Raw genomic sequence first — 21713 nt, 5'->3', positions numbered from 1 at the left:
TTACCCCTGTGTTTCCTCTCCAGGGTTTTCTAGTTTTAGCTCTTACAGACAGATCTTTGATCCATTTTGAGTTCAGGTTTGCTTATGGTGTGACGTAGGGTTCTCAGTCCATACTTCTGCATATTGCATATTATTTATTTACTTGCTAAACTAATAATTTAAGTATGTGAATATGCTTTTATAATGTGGCCTCCCCTAGGCGATACTATCTTTAAGATGCCAGGTTTGATGAATTTGTCTTTTAAAAAAATACTGTTTTTTTCCAAAATAAATAATGACCATGAAACTGCTTTGTAGCTCCCCATGCATCTCCGCCAGTCATCCTGTGGGCTCCCCTTCGGGAGACAGTGCTGACCAGGGCGAGGGAGCACACAGCGGACCGCGGGAAGGCGAGGACTGTGAAAGGCTCCCCCCACCCCGCAGGCGTGTCATTCGGCCTCACACCTGACACTTCCTTAGGCGTGAGCTTTAGGAGGAGGGGCGGAGGGCGCCGCATGTGCAGAGGGCCAGAGGAAGATCAGACACATTCTGGACAGAGATGGGGAGAGAGAAACACAGCGACATGGAGAGACACACACACACACAAGGAGAGAGCCAGAAAGGCCAAGCCGCGTGTGCACACACACACATGCACGTATGCACATGCACACACACACACAGGCAGTATCACCCAGAGCTTCCTGCAGAAGTCAGGACATCTGAGGAGCACCTCCCCACTGACTGGCTTCTGTTTCTGTGCCAGCCCTGGCGAGGCTCCCCGTACTAGGTGGGCTCTTCCTGGCAGCCCTGCCCAGCAGGGAACTTCTCTCCCTAGTAGAGGAAGCACCCAGCTCATTCCAGAGCTCAGCCGGGGAGGGTGGAGAAGCCGAGACACCCTCTGGGAGATGAGGCTGGTGGGGACGCTGGCCGGCATGGGACCGAGGCAGAGCCCGGGTCGGGGAGGAATGTCTGGATTTGGGTCCAGAGTAAGCAAGGGTTGACTCTGAGCAGGCTTCTACCCCACCTATACCCGGGGGGGGGGGGGGGGGCCTGTCCGGCTCTGACATCCCGCCACTCCCTGCTCTCATCATTACCACATGCATCTTAGATTCAGCTGGTTGATCTGTTACACATTTTTTTAACAAGCCAAGGTCAATGTTATCACCCAAAGTTGAGATGGCAATCTTTTCTTTAGCTGATATCTAAAAATATCCTGTCCTCAGGCCAGAAGCGTGGAGCACATTCCTGGTTCCACACAGGTGGGGAGCTCCTCTCCAGCTAGCTCAGTGGGGTGTTAAATAGGAATTCAGAAGAAATGCATAAATAAAACCTTCTGAGGTCAAATACATTCTGCAAACAAACTTTTGTTAGACAAAGTCAGACATGTTTCTTTCCTGCAGGACTTGTCAGAGCCTATAATCTGCCCATGTGCACTGTGGTGCTGCGTTGGGGGCGCCAGGGAGCAGGAGTGTGAGGGTGTCAGGGAAGTATCGCATGCACTGGCCATGAGGGGCTCAGCAGAACACCTTTCCTTATCGAGGACCGTCCCTGGAGCCCAGGGTCCCCAGTTAGGAGAGACTTCCCCGGAGCCGAGTCACAGCACCTGCGTGGTCGCGGATCGGAAGCCAAGGGCAGGCTTCTTCAGGCTCCCTTTTTTCAGCCCTGCCTTGTAGTAATACCTTGATGGGCCAGTGTCCAGGCTGTCATGGGGAAGCTGCAGTCAAAATGACACAGACCTCAGCACCTGATGATACCTGATGGGGCCTTTGCTCCGCCTCAGAATTCTGTCCCAGAGGATTCAGGAGACATCTTCGGACTCGGGAATCGTGAATCACAAACAGTGGAGCAATGGTTTCCGGCACAGCCCCCCAGTCCCCCGCCCACCGGGCCTGATGGCCCTGCTTCTCCTCCTGAGAAGCAAGGCGTGCACGAGCCCAGGAACAAGCCGTCTTCCCGACCCTGGCCCGACGTCCTGCTTTTAAATAGCATTTGTTATCTGCACCTTAATCACCTCTCTAAAGGCCCGTCTCCAATCACAGCCGCGCTGGGGGGTTACAGCTTCAACATGCGCATTGAGGGGGACACGGTTCAGTCCACGGCCCTCTAATACCTATAATCCATATCCTACTTTTTTACAATCCATGTTCTATCCCATGTTCGCCTCTTGGACTGTAGAGTTGCATATGTCTGAGTTCCAGTCCCTGTCATGTTTTGGGACAGCCCTGTGACTCTGGGCAAGAAACATAACCTCTCTGAGCCTCCTTTCCCTTGTCTGTAAAGTGAAGGCAACAACAGTACCAGCTCTTGAGCCCATTAGAGGATCGAATGGGACACCCACTGGCATTTGGTAGGTGTGGCCTTTTCATTTGTATTAGGAGCATTCCCCACGGCCTTTGACAACATATTTAATATATGTTATAATGTTATACTGATGACATATTAATATTCCATATTATCATATTCCATCACATGGACGTGCCTGAATCTCCTTAACCATTCTGCAGGATAATTGGAGCGCAGAGAGGAGCTACAAGGAAGCAGGCAGCCCTGGTGAATCCGATGCCCACAGTCAGTGAGCTCAGGGCTGTGGGGCAGTGGGTGCCGAGACAGCCCGAGAAGGCGGCCCCACAGCAGAGCTCCAGTCGGACGGAGACAGGGCAAGGCAGGGGGCAGCGAGGGCGGAGATGGGCATCTGGCAGGACTGACTGAGAGGAGGAGAGAGGCGAGGAGTTAGACATTCACTGTGTGGATAAGCAGAGATCAAAGGGAGGCTCTCTGGCCGGGAGGGTTCGAGGCTTGTGCAGCGGAAGAGTGAAACGTCGAGCCGGGTGCAGTGCAAGGCGGGGTGCGGAGAGAGAGGGGGAGAGTGTGAGCGGAGGATCGCTGTTTAGGCATCTGGAGACGGTCTTTGGGGTGACATGAGCCTGGGAGGGAAGTGCCGCCCGCGCCAGGCGTCACTGGCGGCTGTATGTGCCTCCACCCTCGCCCAAGCCACTGTCCGCTGTTGCTGGAGGGACACAGCTTTCTCCCTGATTTCCCTGGCTCTTGTCCCCCAGACAACAGGATGTGAAATACAAGCAGGACACATCCAACCTTCCAGTGGCTTTTAGTTCTTGCAGAATAAAATCCGACCTCTGTGCCATGGTCTGGCCGGGTTCATCTCAGACCTTGGGGTGGATCTCTTACCGGTCCCGGGGGAGTAGGGGGCTTCCCTCCTGCTCTTGTCTCTTTCCAGAAGGTTCTCCCCTCCTCGCCTGGCCAACTCTCGATCCTCCTTCAGGTCTTAGTTTAAAACTCTTCTTCCTCGAAACCTATCTGCTGCCCCTAGGCAAAGTTAGGGCTCCCATGGTACCCTGTCTTTTGTATAACATAATGCTTGGGCCCCTATACCAGCTGATCAAAGATTTGCATGATTAGTATTATTAAATAAACAGTCTTTATTCTTTAGAGCAGTTTTAGGCTTACAGAAAATGGCACAGACAGTATGGGGAGTTCCTAATAACCCCTGTTCCTGTTTCCCAGCACACAGTCCCCCTGCTATCAACATCCTGCATTAGTTGGTACGTTTGTTACAGTGGATGAACCTCCACTGACACGTCACTACTTGCTGAAGTCCACCGCTTTACACTAGGGCTCACGCTCCTTGTTGTGCAGCTCTGCGGGTTTTGGCAAATGCATGATGTCATATATCCACCAGGAGAGTGTCCCACGGAATTGCTTCACTGCCCTGTAACCCCCTGTGCTCCACCCGCTCATCCCTCCTCCCCTCCCCCATCACTGATTTTTCAAATCATCTCCCCTCTGGACCATATATTCCATCAGAGCAGGGACCCCATGTGCTTTGTAATATCCCTACTGTTCCCAGCTAACAGCCTGGCACATAACAGGTGTCCTATACATGCTTTTCTTTGTATTAAACATGTTTTTCTGCAATTTGCTTTTTGCCAATATTGACAATATACCTTGGACATCTTCCTGTATCAGAATATAGAGCACACTCTCTCTTTAACTTGTTATTATGGTGGATTTCCGACATGCATACAAGACTGGAATCTCCTATAGAATGAGCCACCACGCACCTGTAACCCGACTCCCGCAACTGTCAACTTCCGGCCTTTCTCGTTTCATCTGGATCTTGGCCCATGTTCTCCCGTCCTGTGTTATTCTGAAGCAAATCCCAGCCATCAGATAATTTCATCTGTAAATATTTCAGTGGGTACCTCTAAAAATAAGGACTTGTGACAACAGAAGCACAACACCATCATTGCACTTAATAAACATTAATTTAATATCATCACAGAAGGTCTGTTCACATTTCCGGTTGTCCCATGAACATACGTTCTGTTTGAGTTCAGAGGTTGTTTGAATTAAGGTCCAGACGAGGTCCGCGCCCCACAGCTGGTTGACGTGCCTTTGAGATTTCTCCTGATCTAGGCGTCTCCTCATAAGTTTCAGCCCCTTGAAATTCATCTGTTAAAGAAACTGGGTCCTCATTCTGGAGTTTCCCTCCATCTGGGCTTTGCTGATCGCGTCCCCAGTGTTATTTAGCACGCTTCTCTGTACTCTGTGTGCCTGTGATTTGCAGCTGGACCCAGAGGCTTGATCAGGTTCAAGTTGCTCGATTTGTTTTGATGAGACTACTTCCCATGGGGTGTGGCCTTCTATCCAGCAGCTTCTCTCTGGCACGTTCCAGGCTGTTGATCCTCAGAGCCTAGACCATTCATAAAGCAGGGGATGCTAAATGGCAACTTTCTGATCCTACCATTTCTCCTTAAATTATTAGCTGGAATGCTCCTATAAAAAGCAACATCCCCTCAACTATTGGTTACCTGGAGACACAGTTTGTATAAGACAGGCAGGACAATCACTTGATTCTTTCCTTTTATTTACCAGTTTTCAGAATAAAGAGTTGCCTATAAATATTTGCATGAATGAATGAATAATGCATGTGCGGATGAATTGATGGGGGTGGTGGGAGTCAGGGGTTCTCTCTGTCTGCCCTCAAGGGCGTGCGCCTGGGCCACACTGGGAGCAGAGGTGCAGCCTGGGGCCAGGCCCACATCTACACAGGACAGGTGCTGAGCAGCTCTTGCTACCTGCCAGCCCACCTGGGTCAAGGAGCTGTGTTACTAAAACACAGCATCTGGGACAGGGACATCTGGTCACCCACCCTAACAGCAGCCAGTCCAGGGCCAGCGTTCATCCTGGGAAAGAAGGCAACTGGTGTTGTTCCCGCTATGGGAGGGACATTGGAATTTTTTTTGTCCTGGAGGTGAGTCGTGGCAGGTTGGCCTTGTGGCCTCCAGGATTCCTTCCAGGCCAGCAGCCCCCACAGCCTCCCAGGCCCTTGCCACCTGCCCAGGAGTGTGCTGACGTCCCTGCCCCTCTGTGTCCCCCCAGGTGCAAGTGCAACCTGCACGCCAACCTGTGCTCCGTGCGTGAGGGCAGCCTGCAGTGCGAGTGTGAGCATAACACCACGGGCCCCGACTGCGGCAGATGCAAGAAGAACTTCCGCACCCGGTCCTGGCGGGCTGGCTCCTACCTGCCGCTGCCCCACGGCTCTCCCAACGCCTGTACGTACCAGCTGAGCAGCCACAGCATCCCCGGCACTGTGCCCCCTACCCCACCTGCCTCAAGCCATTGAGGCCATGACTCCCCAACCCTTCAACCCCCAGAGCTCTGGATGACACACGCATGCACACACACACACAAACATACAAGTGCACACACATAAACACATGCACAGACAAACACGAGCACAGGCGTGCACACACTCCTTGTTAAGAGGCTCCTAACTGCCAGGCCTTGAAATCAAGGCCCTCTAGTGCCCCTGCATCCTGCTGAAACCTAAGCCGCTCTTCCGGCCCTGGCCCTTGGGAAACCCGAGATGAGCTGCTCAGCATCTTCCTGGCTGTCCTTCACCTTCATGACCCTGAAGGCTAGAGAGGCGGCCCCACGGGTGTCGGGGAGGAGGATGGCGAAGACCCCTCCCTCCAGGCTGGCTCTGAGGAGCAGCCGCACCCCTCAGACCCAGGCTTTACGGGGCATTTACAGCTGCACGGGGCCAAGTGCCGCCTGCTCACTGCGCTCACTGTGGCCCAGAGGCGGCTCCTGCAGGCGGGTCTCTCATTATCCCACTTCACAGAGGGTTCCCCTGAGGCTCGGCCTGAGTCCCCGCCCTTGCTCTGGGTACAGTCCTCTCTGCTCCTGGCTCGGCAGTCCCAGCAGTCTCTGCAGGGAGGCACTCTACAGGGTGTGCTCACACATACCTGCATCATGAACACACGTCTGATGGGATCCCCATTCACTGGGGCCCCAGCATAGCCCACGGGTGTCTCCATGAAGTCACAAATCCCAGGGAGCCCTGGGCTGCAGCGAAGGGCCAGGGCTGGCCCCCGGCAGGGCTCTCCCCGGCCCACCCCTAGTGATTTCACCAATTCTGACATTTGCAAGCACCTTGGCACAGAGGCTGCCCCGGGCACTTCATACGCAGCTTCTTAGCCCCCACAACCACCCTGCAGGGGTGTCATCACCCCACCTCCCTATCAGCCAGCACCCACCTAGGGCTGACAACTTAGGTGCAGTGCTGGGACTCACAGCCAGTCGCTGGACCTACCTCCAAAGCCAGGGCTGGGCAGCGGCCTCCCGCACCAGGACGCCCACCCACCCGCCCTCCTGGGCACACCGGCAGGAGCCCCTCCATCACCGCCCGCCTCCTCCGAAGCGAAAGATTTATGTGTGACTTATGTGTGACGTTAGGCTGATCAAGGCTGAAGCCTCACAGCGGGCGTGACAGCCAAGTCTGCAGGGGCTGGACCGGCGGTGGCAGGCCTTTGAAGGGGCCTTCAGCACTCCCGGGCCTTCAAAGGCCCAGAGATGGCCTGCACGCTGACAGCGGTCGAGGCCTCCCCGCAGGCGCTGACCCCTTTCTTCCCCGGCTGTCACCTCCTCCTCTGTCCTGCCGCCTCTCCCCTCCTCCCGCCTCCTCTGGGTCCTCCCAGCGTCCTGTTCTGCAGGAGAACGGCATGGTCTCAGGGCACCCGCAGACTGAGACTTTTACCTGCAGGTCACACGCAGGCCCCATGCTCTGTCTCGGCAGCGAAGGGCGGACAGGACTTCCCCTCTGGGCCTCCCTGCCCTCTGCCGGCAAAGCAGTCCAAGCTTCCTGGTTTGAGGGAGCTCCCCAGGCTGGCCCCTCTCCCTGCTTCCCCAGGATCCCCAGGATCTGTCTGCAAGGCCCCCCAGCCCAGGGAAGGAGGGGTTTCTCCTGGTGTACCTGGGGGCAGGGCTGAGGCTGGAGATGCAGCCTGTCACCGGATCCCACCCTCCCTGACGGACTGAAGCCAGCCCGGGCTAAGCCCGCCTGCCCCCACGGCCCCAGGGATGGCCCGATGGGCACCAGGGGGCTGGGCTGCTGGTCTGCGGGTCTCCCCTGACACAGCCCCTCCTCTCCACCTGCTCAGCTCCCCGTCTCCTCCCTGGGGGCCCCTGCCCCTCCTCCCCTGGGCGCTCCCCTGCTTCCACACCTTCAGTGCCCCCCGAGGGCCCTCAGAATAAAATGGCAACAGTCGAGCCCCACCCCCCACTGTACAAGGCCCTGGGACATCCCTCCCCAGCCCAGTCCCAAACCCAGACTCCTTCCAGGCCCACTTTCCTGAACTGCCTGCCCGTGTCTCTTGTGCCTGGATCTTTGCTTGGGACGCTCCGTGTTGCCCCTGTGACCCTCCCCTGGCTGGTCCCCTCACCCTCCCAGGAGGCCCAGGTCAGAGGTCACCTTCCTCTCATGCCTGCCCCAGCATCCTGCCCATGGCCTCCAGCCTGTGCCACTCCTCCACGAATCCCTGTCCTCACCACCCTACCCACAGAGCGTCTGCTCCCTGAGGCAGTCTTGGGGGACAGCTCAGAGCAGGTGAAGGAGGTGGGGGAGTTGGCTGGGCTGACTTCTGGGCCTCCCTGACTCTCATGTGTGCCACACACCCTGACATCTCAGCTCCACCTGGGTGGCGTCCTGGAGTCTGAGGGGCATCCTCATTCTCTGCAGGCCTCTGCCCCTCACAGCTGTGTGTCCCTGGACAAGTCATTTCTCCCCAAGCCCTGTCTCCTTGTCTGTGGCATCAGGCCATACGAACCCCACTGTGGGGTTGCTGTGTGGACTAAATGGCTCATGGGGGCAATGCTTATCATGTGCCTGAATGCACCCAGTGCAGGGCACCCCGACGGTGATTTTTTAGCAAGCCTTTGGGCCACCCCCACATTGCCCAGATGGGAGCACAGACTTGGTTTCCCTGGGGTGGAAAATCCCACCAGAGCTTCCAAGTCAAGCAGCCGGCCTCCGCGGCTGGGACCCTCATATTCTCCGACACCCCACTGCCCATCCGCTGGAGAACAGCCCCCCACCTCCTTGTCCTGCACGAGTTTCCAAGCATCTAAAATCAAATAAGAGGGTGCATGTGAAGCCCGCATTTGTCAGCAGAACCCCTAGGGCAAGTCAGGGGTCTGAGACTCGGCTTCTCCATCTGTGAAATGGGCAAACAGTGTCCCCTCCCTCTCAACGCGGCCGGGAGAGTGAAATGGGTAACGGGGCCCAGCCCCCGAGCAGGGAGGCTCAGAGATGCGCTGAGCCCTCGTCTTCTCCCCCAGCCCTGCCACCCCCTCGGCAGGGAGCAGGCGGCTGGCACCTGTGACCCTCCCTCTCTCCCTGCAGGTGCGGCTGCAGGCTCCGCGGTCGGCAGTAAGTACCCGCCGGAGTCACGCCCTGGGGAAGGCCTCGGGGCCCCGTGTGCGAGCCTCTGCACACCCTGGGAACGGGCTGGCCCGTCTCTGCGCCCTCAGCCCTCTCGCCACCTCCTCCCATTGTGCCCCACGCGCCTCTTCACGCCTCGCCCCTGCTTCCTGTCCCTTGGCTGCCACCTGCCCCGGCCCCTCCCACAAGCTCTCCCTGTGAGCTCCTCCTCAGTTAGTGCTGCTTTGGAAAGGCCACCTTGACCCCTGGGGCCCTCCCGCTTCTGCCCAGCAAGAGTCTGGTCGCCTTCCCAGACCAGAGGCAGAATCCCCCTCAGGCTGGCCGTGGGGTCCCGCCTCCCTCTGGGTGAGGCTGGGGGAGGTGAGCCCCTTCGTGACTCGTCCAGGTCAACTCACACCCAGAACAGGGCCGCCCCCCCGGGGGAGGCAGGCCGTCCAGATAGCCGGTGCGGAAGGTGGGGCGGCGGCCCCCACGGGCTGTCAGCCAGTCACCCTCACGCTGCCTCCTCCGGAGACCCAGCGCCAGGCACCTGCCCGGCAGAATTCTCACAGTATCTCAGTCAGTCCTGCACCGCCACCCCCCAGGCAGTATTGCTATCTGTTCCGAGTGTCTGCAGGGCTCTCTGGGGCCGCACCTGACCTCAGGCTGCTCCTGCAGGGACACCAGTGGGTGGAGAGGGCGCCGGAGAACACTGGGCCGTGGAGGGGACAGCGGCCCACCCAGTGGGGTCGTGAGCTGCTTCTCCGTGTCACTCCTACACCCCGCCAGCTCCCCCAGCCCGTCTTGCTTCTCTCATCTCTCTCCAGGCATCAGCAGGTCCCGGGAAGACCCCCTCCCCAAAGCCTCCGTGGCCACCACAGCTGGGAGGGGGGGCCCTGCCACTCCCGGCCCCACCACATCCACTGTTTGGGCCCCCGTGGCCCCCAGCCCACCGCGGGCCACAGGTGGGCACCTGGGGACAGCACCACCCTTCTCCTCCCGGCTAGTTCCCGCCGCTGTCTGCTTGGTCCTGCTGCTCTGAGGGTAGAGGCCACTGGAGCCCAAGAGCCAGATGCGTGTGGGGCCCCAGGGCCCCAGGCCATCTGCCCACACCTGGTACAGGGCCCCAGCCTGGGGAGCCAGGGCCCACCTCAGGCTCCTGGACCCTTCCTCCTGCCCCCCAGGGCACTGCTAAGGCAGGCCCCGAGACCAGCATGGACAGAAGGACAGGGCGCCCCAGCAGGAGGGCCCAGCGAAAGCAAGGCCACGCGAGCTGCACCCAGAGTTGGGGTGTCTCCCAGGGTGGCCCTGCCTCACTGCTCCAAGAACTGGCCCCGCCCCACCGGTCAGCCCCACGTCCCGCTCTGCCCCAGCCCCTCAGCAGCTGAGCCCTGGGGACAGACAGTGCAGGGCTAGCCAACTCCTCGGGTCAGCAAAGCAGAAGGGAGCCTCTGAGGATATGGACTGCTGGGCACTTCGGAGCTGAGTGTGTGGGGCAGTGCCAGGCCGGGGCCAACTTCCTGCCCCATGCCAACCAGAGCAGCAACCCTGAGCAGTCTGCAGCTGCAGACAGGCTTGGAAACACCTGCTTTCTGAGTCTAACTCTCCTCCCAAGTTGGGGGTCAGTGTGCGTTTGAGGCTTGGGGGCCTCTGGTCTCACCTGGGGAGTCTTGCCAGTCCCTGCCCATGCAAGTGCCAGGAGTCTGAAAGGACCCTCTTTTCCCAGAGGATGGTGGGAAGATGTGGCCAGGGGAATTCCTCCTGATCCCAGCTGGGGAGGGGCACCCCAGTCGTGTGCCCCACCCTGCCCGCACTGTCCTTCTGCAGGGAGGGGGTGGGGGGCACCTCACCTGGGCAGGGCTGCGACTCCCCCTCTCACCGATGGGCATGGACGTGTCAAGGGCCTGCATGTCCGGGGAACAGAGACCCCTCCTTCAGCGAGAGAGGGGATCCACCCACACTCAGCCTGTCTTGCCTTGGCCTGTTGTGGGGGACCCAGCCCTCTCTGGGCTGGGGTGAACGCCCTGGTATACAGCCTCCCTCTTCCATGGGCCACTTTGCTTAGTGCCTCCGGGGGGCGCAGATGGTGGGAGACCACGGCTGTTTTTCTTTCTGCCCCCCTCCCTTCTCCATGGGAGGCACTGGCAGGGGTCAGGAGCTGGTCAAGAGATCTGAAGGTTTCAGGAGAGCCTCGGGGCCCAGCAATGCTCTTTGGGGAGGACAGGTTCACTCTGGGAATTCCAGGCTCCAGACAGAGGCTGGCCCTGCCACCTGAAGCTTGTGCTTTTTTGGGCTGAGCCTGTCTGTGATGGGCAGACGGGGGCAAAAATAATCGTGGTGGGTGCTGCATCTGCCTGCGCGCTGTCTGGGTGGGAGGCCAGACGCTCTGTCACACACATACTGAGGAACCTGGAATCCATTTCCTGAGCTGTTTCTCATTTGATGCCAGGAACACAGGGTAAACTGCAAAGCCGGGAGAGTAGAGTCAGAGGCCGGGGCAGTGAGCCTAGAGGCGGCACAGGTCAGGAGACACCCCTTCCAGGCGGGGGCGAACGTTCGGTGAGATGGGCTCAGCTTCGCATCGGGAGCCCAGCACCAAGTGGCAGCGCATCAAGGGGGGAAGGTGGTTCAGCGCGACAGCCGCTGGCTGAGCAGCCCTCCCCGGGGCCCACTGCTACTGTGCCTGGGTCCACTGCACCTGGACCCCCAGCCCCATAGTGAAAGTCACCTCATGGCAGACACTGGACCTCTCCTGGGACCGCGGCCCTGAGAGGCAGGGACTAGTCTGCTAGTCTCGCAGGTGAGGATGTCAGGGTTTAGGAATAGGTGGCGGCTGCTTCTCAGGATTTCATGGTATGCAAACCATACCTTAATAAAGCTGTTTAAAAAGAGAAGCAGCCGCTGCTCGAGGTAACAAAAGGAAATGGAAGACACGCAGGTAGGACTCGCTGCCCCAGACCTCCCTGCCAGCGCAGCCCGAGCTACTGCCCTGAGGCCTTGGGGGCTCTGAGGTGGGACCACCTTTAAGACCTGGCTGGCACGCTCCCGATTCTGAAGGAACAGACGGGGCCTCCATCTGGTCTTGGCACACGACACAGGCCACTGCGGAACGTCTTTCTTCCGCCACACGTGGGCGTGCCCCTGGGGAGCCCAGTCCTGGGTTTTTCCTGCTCCAAGATCCCACCCCCAGAAGGGTCGTAAGTCTCTCCAGGTGCCACCCAACAGGTGCTACAGGATCTTTGCCAGAGTATAGCTGGGCCTGCAAACCCTGGCCCAGACGTCTCTGCCTCCTGCCAATGTCGAGCTGTCTGGAGGGCAGGAGCTGCTGGGCTGCTCAGGACCACTAATCCTGTCCCCTGCTGGGCCAGAGAGGGCAGCGGCTCCAAAGCAAAATGCCTTCGGGCGAGGTGTTATTGCAGCTTTAATTAAGCCCTTGCCAATTTGGGTCCGGCAGCCTCTTCTCCTCATTGAGCACCAGATTAATGTCAATTTGACGTCCAGAGGGTCCCGGCTCCCAGCTGGAAAGTCTCTTGCACTTTTTAGGGTGGATTTTTTAATTCTTTTCCCACCAACTGGTGTCATGCATAATCCCTTTAAGAAGTGGAAAAAATCCAATTTCTCCCCCGTCCCTCTGGGTCTGTCCCTTGAAATCTGGCACGGAGCGACTTCTTGCCTTCCCCAGCCCAGCCTGCCTCCCTGGCTGTGTGTCCACTTAGTCTTGGGGATGGCACTGTGGCATTTGGGGGGCGACTCCCACTGGGGTCTCTGTTGAAAACGAACCCACACCAGGGGCCAGGGAGGTGGGAAAGGGGGTGACTGGGGAGGCAGGACAGATGGTTGGATGGCTCCTGGCCCTGCGCTGGGATTGGACAGGACGCCTCCCAGGATCCTTCTGAACGCGTCTGATGTATTGAGCAGAGCACGTCCCCTTCACAGCCATTAGCCAGGGACGTCAGCACAGAGAGGCCCGGCCCAGACAGGACCCCACGTGACTCTGCCCTTGTATCAGAACGGGGACCGCGCAGGGAGGGTGGAAGAGCTCTGAGATTCAGGTGTCTGCTGAGAACGGACTGCCCGGAGCACGCAGGCTCTCGGGCGCGGCCCCTCACCCGCTCCGCGTCTGTGTGTGCCCTCCACAGGTGCAGTAGTGGAGGTGCTGCCTCTCCAGTAGATTGGGACCCAGTTCTGTCCAGCCAGTGTAGACACAGCCGCTTGACAGAATGCTGCCTCTCCTCCCTGCGGGATGTGGCATCTCAGCGTGGCCCCAGGACCCCCCAGCCCCTCCCCCACATAACTTGGTTTCTTCTCTTCTTTCCCTCAAGAGTGGATCAGACCCTCTACAGATGCCCCTCTTGGGGAGAGCCCCCCCGAGCCCCAGGTGTCCTCCAGTGCAGAAGGTATGGGGGCAAGGCCTGTGATGGTCTTGGCTCCAGGAAACTCCTCCTTATACCTGTAGGCCCCTGTGTCTTCCTGGAGGTACCAGGTGTCTGTGATGGGGACCTGGGATGGGAGGGGGCCCACGGGAGCGGAGGAGACAGGCCTTGAGGCTTCACCACCCCCACCCCAAACTCTCACCTACTGTGTGAGGTCCAGTGTGACACTGCCAATCCCAACGCCTTCTAATCCTACGCTCCCGGAAAGGGCCTTGGAGCCAAGCGGAGACTCTGTCCTGGCACCAGCCTCTCCTGCCACCATCAATCCCTGGACACGCGGGGCAGTGATGGAGCTCAGAGTCAGAGAGGGCTTCCTGCAGGAGCTGGGTGGCAATCAGACCCAGGTGGGGGCTTGCCCATGGGCAGATGGAGGGAGACGGTAGCACATTCCAGGTGGCAGGAACAGCTGGGGGGGCAGAGGCTTGGCAGTGGATGGCAGTGGGCATCTGGCCTGAGCAAGTGGAAGACGTGCTGGTTAGTAGAGGCAGGAGGGTGGCAGAAGGCAGTGACACCAGGCCAACAGCCTCATCCGCCCACCACACAGAGGAGACACACTCAGGCCCACTGCTGGCCATAGACGGGCACCCGCAGGAGGCACACAGGCCTGCCCGAGTCCCCAAGCAGGGGGCTGTTACCACCCCAGCTCACCTGTCCCCTGGACATCGGACCCCAGTGCCCTGCGTCAGCAGCAGCCCGGCCCCAAGCCTCCAGCCCCAGCTGTGAGCAGCATTCAGGGCTCTGAGCACCCTCTGCCAGCAGGCGATTCCAGAGTTGGGCCGCAGCTGGCGAGGGTCGGCCGCTCAGGGTGGCCTGGAGGCCCCTGAGTCCAGACATCCTCCCTGGTGATGCAAACAGGTAGAGCTGGCTGAAGCTCTCACTTCCCTGCCCCGGACCAACTGGGACACTACAGACTCTGAGAGGGAAGCCGAGATGGTGCTGCCCTGACAGTGTCATGCCCACACAGAGATGGGGCTGGGCCCCCCGAGGGGTTCTGGGCAGCGGAAGGCAGGCGCTGCCTGAGCTCATGGCCCAACAACACCTGTCAGGCGGGACTCTGGATAGCAAAGGACTCGCTTTGGCCCGAGCAGGGAGACGGCTTCAGGAGGGAAGGGAGATACCAGGGGCACACTCCGGACCTGACGCTCAAGGGAGTTCGGAGGGGCGAGAGCAAAGGGATGGCTTCAATCAGTCAGACAATGGTTCGTCTTCAGCGACGTACTTAGCAGGCTGCAGGGCAGAGTTGGAGATAGAGAAGTGATTTGGGTGACTTTAGCAGCCAAATGTGTAGGTGGTCTCCAAGGGGGGTCCAAAGGCAGAGCTGGCTCCTGGGTGTGTCATGTGCCTCAGATCTGAGCAGGTGACCAGAGCATGCCCAGGGCTCTGGACAGCCCGCCCTGGCTGAAGAAAGGGCCTATTTCTCATCTTTCTAAGCTGCGGGCACCTCTGCTGCTGCCCCGGCCCCTGCTCAGGACTCCAAACCTTGCCAGCCCAAGCCCTCTCAGGCGTTGTCTATTGAAGTATTCCAAGGTAAGAGGATGGCCTGGGCTGGATGAATGCCCCTCCAACACCCTGCCCACGTCCGCTGGAAAATGGTGATGCAGGACAGCATGGGTGCTGGCTCAGAAAACCCTCCTGGAGTAGCTGGGTCAAGGTGAAGCCAAGCGTCTCTCCCTCCCAAGGGAGCTGGGAGCAAGCGTGAGTCAGAAGCACAGTGGGCAGGTGTGGGCCGGCAGAGCAGCTGCCGGAAATAGCCTGTCCTGGCTCCCCTGGGAGGTGTGGCCAAGGGGCTCTTCTTGGTCGAAGCAAGATCTGGGACACAGGGGTCACTGAACTGCTCCCTGGGACACTCAGAGGGTGCATCACCCTCTGTTCCTGGAAGCTCTAAGTGAAGGGGACAGGTACAGGAGGCCCGTGTGTGGGAATGCCCACCATCTCCTGCAGGGCACGTCTCAGAGGCTCATTTCTCCAAGGTCTCCCACGTCCTTGACCCCCAAGGCCTGGTCAGTTCCTGCCGCCAGAGGCTCGGTCCTTTAGAGATAGAGATGGCATTTTATGGGGGTGGCTGGCATCCTACCTTCTCCGGTGGCAGCCACACTGGCTTTCCCATTCAAGGGGGTTTTGAGCCTCTCAGCAGGGACCCCAAGGGCTGGTCTGCTTCTGGGGACAGGGAAGCTGACTCTCCTCACCAAACCCCACCCCTTTGCCTTGACTTGCCAGGGTGGTTACAGGGCCTGCAGTCCCTGGAGCAGGGGCAGGGGCTGGGAGAGACTGCAGGATGGCATGGAGATAGCTGTCCTCAGCACGGAGCCATGGGCCTCCAGAAAGAGTCAGAAGCCAGCCAGGACTGGGGTCGCGGGGAGGCAAAGTGAGATACTGGAGCATAACTTGAAGGTGGCACTTACTTTCAGGGTGGTGCAAGAGCAGGTCTTCTGGTGCCAATCAAATTTGCAGAACAAATAAGAAATGGTCCTGTAGGTGGGCATCTTCCAAAGCAGCACGGGGAGGAAGCTCCAGGCCCCTTCCATCTTGCCCACACCACATGCATCTGGCCTTCACTGAATCCCTGGAGATAAGGTGATGAATGCCATGAGCCCAGGCACGCTGCTTCCTGAGCTCACAGTCTGGTGGTACGGTCATCTTCCCGCATGAATCATTTCCAGTCTCCCTGGCATCACTCAGCATCCTTCAGCGAGCACCTCCCTCTGCTACCCGGCCTGGCCTTTAGCAGGTGCTGCGCCCTGGCCCTCCCTGGATCCCTGCCTGCAGGGCCAGGTGGGGCTTTGCAGGCTGGGCCTGCACTGGTTCTCCTTCAGGCTCAAGGCCGGCAGGCTTGTCTCTTCCCTTGGTACAGAAGTTTTTGAGGCCCAGGGCCCCCTTCCTGTGCCAGGTCCTGCCTTCCCATCCTGGTGCCTCTGTTTCCCCAGATGTGTGAGGGTGGGGCAGCAGGAAGGCACAGCCTCCCTTCACTCACTGACCTCTGGTGTTTCTCACGCTTGGCGGCCCAGACTGTGAGTGCTATGGCCACTCCAACCGCTGCAGCTACATCGACTTCCTAAACGTGGTGACCTGTGTTAGCTGCAAGCACAACACTCGGGGCCAGCACTGCCAGCACTGCCGGCTGGGCTACTACCGCAACGGCTCCGCCGAGCTGGACGACGAGAACGTGTGCATCGGTGAGCGGGGCTGCGGGCACAGCTCGGGAAGCTGTGCAGGGCAGTGATGGCGTCGGACTCCTAGGGGAGGCTGCAGGGATGTCACCTCCAGGGCCCCCTCCAGCGGCGCATCTCAAAGGACAGAAGCCTCCGGAATCTGCTCTGTTAATAGCCTCCTCATGTGGCTCTCCCCGCGGGCACTTGAGTTTCAGAGCCAGTGGTTAGAGTCAAAGGCTGATTCTAGACCTTGCCTTGCTGTGTGCTTGGGCAATTCCCTTCCTCTCTCTGGGCCTCAGTTTCCCCATTTGCAAAATCAGGAAGTGGAGGAGATAGAAGGTTTTCAACCCTTCATTTGGGGCTGAAGCTTTTCTTACAATGAAAACTTTCCAGGGCTTTGTGAGCAGGAGCTTAGCTTATAAAGCTGCCCTCCACCCACAGTGGGCACCTGCTCTGCTTTCTTCAAACTCTGCTCCAGAACCAGCATGGGGTGGAGCAGGCAATCCCTGGAGACCCTGGGCCTGGGCAGGGGCAGGCTGTCCCAAAAGGCCAAGCCTTGGCTCCCAGCCAACAGCCAATAGCCTGCAAGGCTGCCCAGCAGTCCACCTCTGTCTCCAGCGGAGGCCAGGTCTCAGCCCAGGGCGCCCATCCCCCTCGGGACTCCGTTACCCATCCCCCACCTCCCAGGCCAGCGCTGGCCCTGCAGAGGAAGGGCTGCCGCAAAGTTGGAGCTGTCAGTCCGAATCACCGCAGGGGCCTTCGGATAATTCCATCAACTCTAAGGTGATCTGAATGGAATTGTGCTGCCCGTGTCACACCAGCCAGCTGCAGGCACAGAGCAGGGCCTCCGGATCCAATTAGAGGCATCCGGCGCCCCAGCACCCTCCCTCTTTGCTTGACTCTCTCTGCAGGGACCCCGATGCCAAGCACTGGGTTCCCAACACTCCCAGAGTGGGGACATGTGCCCCCTCCCACAGAGCAGAGGGGCAGGGGAACTGCTCCTCCACTTGTCCTGGAGAGGAGATGCAGATGGGGGCTGCACCGCACACACAAACCACAGCCCACCCCTCTTTCCGGGAAGATGCCCCTTGGCTTCTGATAAGGCTCCTCCCATTGTCAGTCACAAAGCTCTTTGGAACTGGGAAGGATCAGCGCCCCCTCCGGTTACAGAGGCGGAGACCAAGGCCCAGAGAGGGGAAGGGGCTGCCCCAGGCCACACCGCGCCAAGGCCAGGAAGAGTGGGGCGGGTAATGGATTGCGGGAACGAAGACAGCCTTCCCTGGAAAGCTGGACTCCCCAGCCGCGGGCGCAGGCGGACACGGCATGGGGAGCATCATGCGGGGACTGGGGGACCCGCCTGGGAGGGATGCGGGGCCGGGCACAAGTCGTCCTGACCGTACGCCACGCACGTGTCCGTCCAGAGTGTAACTGCAACCAGATCGGCTCCGTGCACGACCGGTGCAACGAGACCGGCTTCTGCGAGTGCCGCGAGGGAGCGGTGGGGCCCAAGTGCGACGACTGCCTCCCCACGCACTACTGGCGCCAGGGCTGCTACCGTGAGTGCGCGCGCCGAGCTGGCAGCGCGGGTGGGGTCCGGGTCGGCGGGCGGGGCCAGGTGCGGCCCAAGGCGGGGCCTGCTGCGGGGGTGCCGGGCGGCGCGGGGAAGGGAGTTGAAGGCAAAGGCGGAGCTGGGGCTTGGTTAGGGGTGGCCGAGATGGAAGGGCTGGCGGGGGACAGGGAGGCCCTCAGGGGAAGCGACGGCCTGGCGGAGACCCGAAGGCTGAGGGGCGTTTGGCCCAGAAGTGGGTGGAAGGGCACTACAGGCACGTGAACAGCATGTGCAAAGCCCTGGAGGCGAGAGAGCAGGTGCGTGTGAGGAACCGCACCAAGGCCAGGAGCGGGGAGAGGCCGTTTCGCCCCCAGGGGTTCGCAGAGGCTCGCGCGTGGGGTGGACCCGGCCGCCACCCGCCCTAACTGCCCCTCCGCCCCGCAGCCAACGTGTGCGACGACGACCAACTGCTCTGCCAGAACGGCGGCACGTGCGTGCAGAACCAGCGCTGCGCCTGCCCGCGGGGCTACACCGGCGTGCGCTGCGAGCAGCCCCGCTGCGACCCCGCCGCCCACGGCGGCCTGGACTGCGACCGCGCAGCTGGGGCCGCCCCGCGCCCCGCCGCCCTGCTCGGCTGCCTGCTGCTGCCGGCGCTCGCCGCCCTCCTGGGCTGCTGAGCCCCCCGAGGACCCGCGACCGGGGAGGCCGGGGTACGCACCCTGTGCCGGGGCGACGAGAAGGGTGCGGCCGGAGCTGCTCCCAGGTGCTACTCAGCAGTCCAGACAGCTACTCCGCCCCACAGCCCCTGCCCCCGCCCTGCACCGCCCCCCGCCGCCGCAGGGGGCGCTGTGGGGCCCTGGCCCAGGGCCTGCATTCGGGTCCTAGTTTCCCGTGACCTGCCGCCCTTTTTTTTTCCTGCCGGCGGTGAGATGGGGTGGGCAGAAACGCTGCTCACCCTAACACCCCAGGCCCTGCCTGCCGACACACACACACACACTGTTGCGGACACCCGTTGCGCCTGTCCCTGGCTTCCCATCAGCCAGCGGACCCCGAACCCCAGCTGCCTACAACTCTCCAGTCGCTGACTTGATTCTCTTACATAGTTTTTCTTTGCAGCCTTCAGACCCCGGGTCCTCGGAGGCCTGGTGACCAAGGCGCTCAGCGTCTGGCGGAGGGAGTCAGGAAGGGAGGGTAGGGAGGGCCGGATACTGTGTTTTGCAGATAGTAACTATTTTTGTTTTTATTAACCATCCCCTCCAAGGAGGACCGGGGGCGGGCGCAGGTGGTTGATGGCGTGTAACCCGGCAGAGTAAAGGAGTTGCTCACTGCTGCCTCCAGGGCTGTTTTCTTGCTGTGTTCATTCATACCTGCAGGTTTGGGGATTCGCACAGAGCCACCCCTCCCCACCCCCCGACCCCCCAAGCCCCTGCAGAATAGCCTTAAAGAAACCATCTCACTGTTGGGGGCACCACTTCCGCAACCCTTCTGTGGATGAGGACAGACAACCCTCCTCCCCTCCAGGTGTGCCCTGCGTTACGAGCTTCCCCAAACTTGGGAGGTTGTGTCCCTCCTTTCCTTCAAAGAAAAGAGCCAGAGTTTATTGGCACTTTTCCAAATTTAAAAGCACGTGCTGGACATTGGTTGCTGAAAGTCCCAGGGAAATGACAGGTGGGTGTTCTCATTGAGCTTGACTTCCATGCTTCCGCTGAAGAATCAGCATGGATGTGTCCTCAGACCTGCTGGACCCCCAGCCTCTGGCCCACCGTTGGCTGTTGCGTCCTCCTTCCAGAGTCCCCTGCTGGCCAGAGATTTCCCCAGGAGGCTCAGGCAGGGGAGGGGGCAACCTAAGGGTCCACAGCCAGCAGCCTCTCCTTCCCCTTTCCCTCCCAAACATCAGGGAGGGGGTGGCCTGGACCCAGGGGCAGCATGGGAGTGTGAGAGGGGGCTCTGAAAATGGGGTTCATCACCTCAGCTCTGCTATGGGAGGGTCCCCCGTATCTCCAGTCCTTGGGGGCTGCACCTCCCCCTTAGCTCTCCAGAAGGTCTGGACTTTCCTCCTTATCTGCTTACTTTCAAGCAGCCCCAAAGATTCCCGGCCCACGGACCAGTTCTGGCTCCTAGCTGCTCCTTAAGTCCCACCTGCTGTTACTCTCTGGTACCAGCTTCTGCCAGCACAGCCCCCCTTTCGAGGCTGGGAAGTTTAGGCCTGCACCTGACCCACGTGTCCCTAAAGCAAGGCTATGACCGAGTTTCACAAAGCTTTAACGATGAGAGATTCCAGTGCCACAAAGGGGAAGCTACGACTGCTCATGACGTATGGCTCACAGCTTCCCAAGGCCACACACCACCCTCCTGCTGGCTCGCTCAGCTCCTGTCCCCAGCACCAGGGGGGGCAGCTCCAGCCCCCGCAGGAAGCGCCTCTGCCAGTCTCCAGAGGCTTCCTCACCTTCTTATTGACGGAACCCCACTGAGCCCTATCTGGGCCTCCTTGTGGATAGGAGTGGCCATGTGACACACTTCTAGCCAATGAGATGTAAGCAGGAGTGATGGGCAGGGCTTCCAGAAAGTTCCTGTAAAGCCTCCCCTCCTTCCACTCCCCACCAAACCTCAGTTGTCCAATATGGGGACCCTGGCCCTTCTCTCTTGAGTCCCCCTGGTGCTTGGTTGGCAGTGGGGGAAGAGCCGCCTGGCACCCCTGGGTGTGAGAGTGTCCCCCAGGATGACGGTGCTGAGGACCCAGCAGGGCCCGGCTCACCAGCTGTGGCTACCGACCTTTGCACTTCTTAATGTGTGGGATTAAAACACTGGAATTTGGGTTTTCTGCAACATGAAGACTTACCAATTCCTAAAATATTGGCTCTCTCCACCCAGCATCCAGGCCTGCTGAGTCCACTGAGGCCAGAGAGCCTAAGACCCTCTGTCCTTGGGGGGACTGCAGCCCCCCCAGCACTGTAACACTGTCCATGAAGTCTGTGGGTCACAGCTTTAGGCCAGGGGGTTCAGGGCCTGGCCATCTGGAGCCGCCTCTTCCCAGGGCAGGGCCTGCCCCCACCTTTGAAGGTGCACAGGGCCAAAATCCACAGTGATAAACACCAACTGCTGACTGTGGTTTACAAACAATGGTCACCTTCCTCCTAGTCATCACCACCTAAAAATATAAAGGAACCACCATAATTCACTCACACACACACACACACACACACCCCACTTTGTGCCACCTGGGTGGGCCCCTGGAAGCCTCCCAAGAAGTCCAGGAGGAGAGGGACCTCGGAGAGCAGCCGTCTGTTCTCCCTGACCTCTCAGCCGGAACAGCGCCGTGTCAGCTTCCCTGGGACCAGTCTTTGCAAGGGCCCGGGGAGGTGGAGCACATCATAAATCAGACTGGCAGCCCCAGTCCCCCAGGAGGCAGCTCAGGCTCTGACCTCTGCTGGAAGGTGGTGGAAGGTTGCCAGTGGCCATTTAGATGACTGACATCTTCCAGGCAGTGGGAAGAAGGGGAACATAAGGTTAGTGAAGCCCAGTCACAGCCCCACCTTTTTAAATGGTGTATCCTTGTCCCTAGAGCTCCTGCTTTTCATCTGGTTGCAAGAGGTGGAGAGGATAAGGCTCCCATTCCACGGTGCGGGGGATGTGCGTGCATGGTTACATCTACCCTCACCTTCACCCTCGGACGGGTTGGCCAACGGTGGGGCCTCTGACGTTTGGGGCTGGATGCTTCTTCAGGGTAGGGTGGGATGCAGGGGATGACCATCCTGTGCACAGCAGGATATATGGCAGCATCTCTGGCCTCGGGCCACTGAATGCCAGCAGCACCTCCTTGCCCTGTTGTGCCAAGCAGAAGTGGCTCTAGGTATTGAAAACTGGGGGCAAAATGCCTGAGC

The 21713-nt window shown here is 59.6% G+C and overlaps 1 protein-coding gene and 1 long non-coding RNA gene across 15 annotated transcripts in view; one reads left to right on the top strand and one right to left on the bottom strand.

Moving 5' to 3' along the window:
* The window catches only part of NTNG2 (netrin G2), a 64034-nt gene extending 44876 nt beyond the window's left edge, over positions 1-19158 (top strand). For 2 of the 10 annotated variants that reach the window (XM_037007850.2, XM_037007849.2), the window contains exons 5-13: positions 5380-5552; positions 8684-8710; positions 9529-9666; positions 11151-11222; positions 13024-13098; positions 14566-14661; positions 16140-16307; positions 17705-17839; positions 18277-19158. In XM_037007850.2, coding sequence (XP_036863745.1) covers positions 5380-5552; positions 8684-8710; positions 9529-9666; positions 11151-11222; positions 13024-13098; positions 14566-14661; positions 16140-16307; positions 17705-17839; positions 18277-18509 — 1117 coding nt within the window. In that variant the 3' untranslated portion in view covers positions 18510-19158. Of the gene's footprint in view, positions 1-5379; positions 5553-8683; positions 8712-9528; positions 9667-11150; positions 11223-13023; positions 13099-14565; positions 14662-16131; positions 16308-17704; positions 17840-18276 lie in introns of all 10 variants that reach the window. The other 8 variants (XM_037007851.2, XM_037007852.2, XM_037007853.2 and 5 more) reach the window with 8 other exon arrangements.
* Positions 11425-16136, bottom strand: LOC140846394 (uncharacterized). 5 transcript variants are annotated; one of them, XR_012125425.1, is made up of 4 exons: positions 15064-16136; positions 13277-14361; positions 12811-12937; positions 11425-12292 (listed from the first exon to the last, which is right to left on the bottom strand). It is a non-coding gene; the product is annotated as an uncharacterized lncRNA (long non-coding RNA). The 5 variants fall into 5 exon arrangements; XR_012125428.1 differs by having other exon boundaries at positions 11425-12937; positions 13277-13585; positions 13783-14361; XR_012125426.1 differs by having other exon boundaries at positions 11425-12937; positions 15064-15162; positions 15537-16136.
* Positions 19159-21713: the final 2555 nt, after the last annotated feature.

The sequence above is a fragment of the Manis javanica genome, chromosome 2, assembly GCF_040802235.1.
Source record: "Manis javanica isolate MJ-LG chromosome 2, MJ_LKY, whole genome shotgun sequence".
NCBI classification, from domain to species: Eukaryota; Metazoa; Chordata; class Mammalia; order Pholidota; family Manidae; genus Manis; species Manis javanica.
The sequence above is the reverse complement of the archived record's forward strand: the minus strand, read 5'-3'. Positions and strand labels throughout refer to the sequence as shown.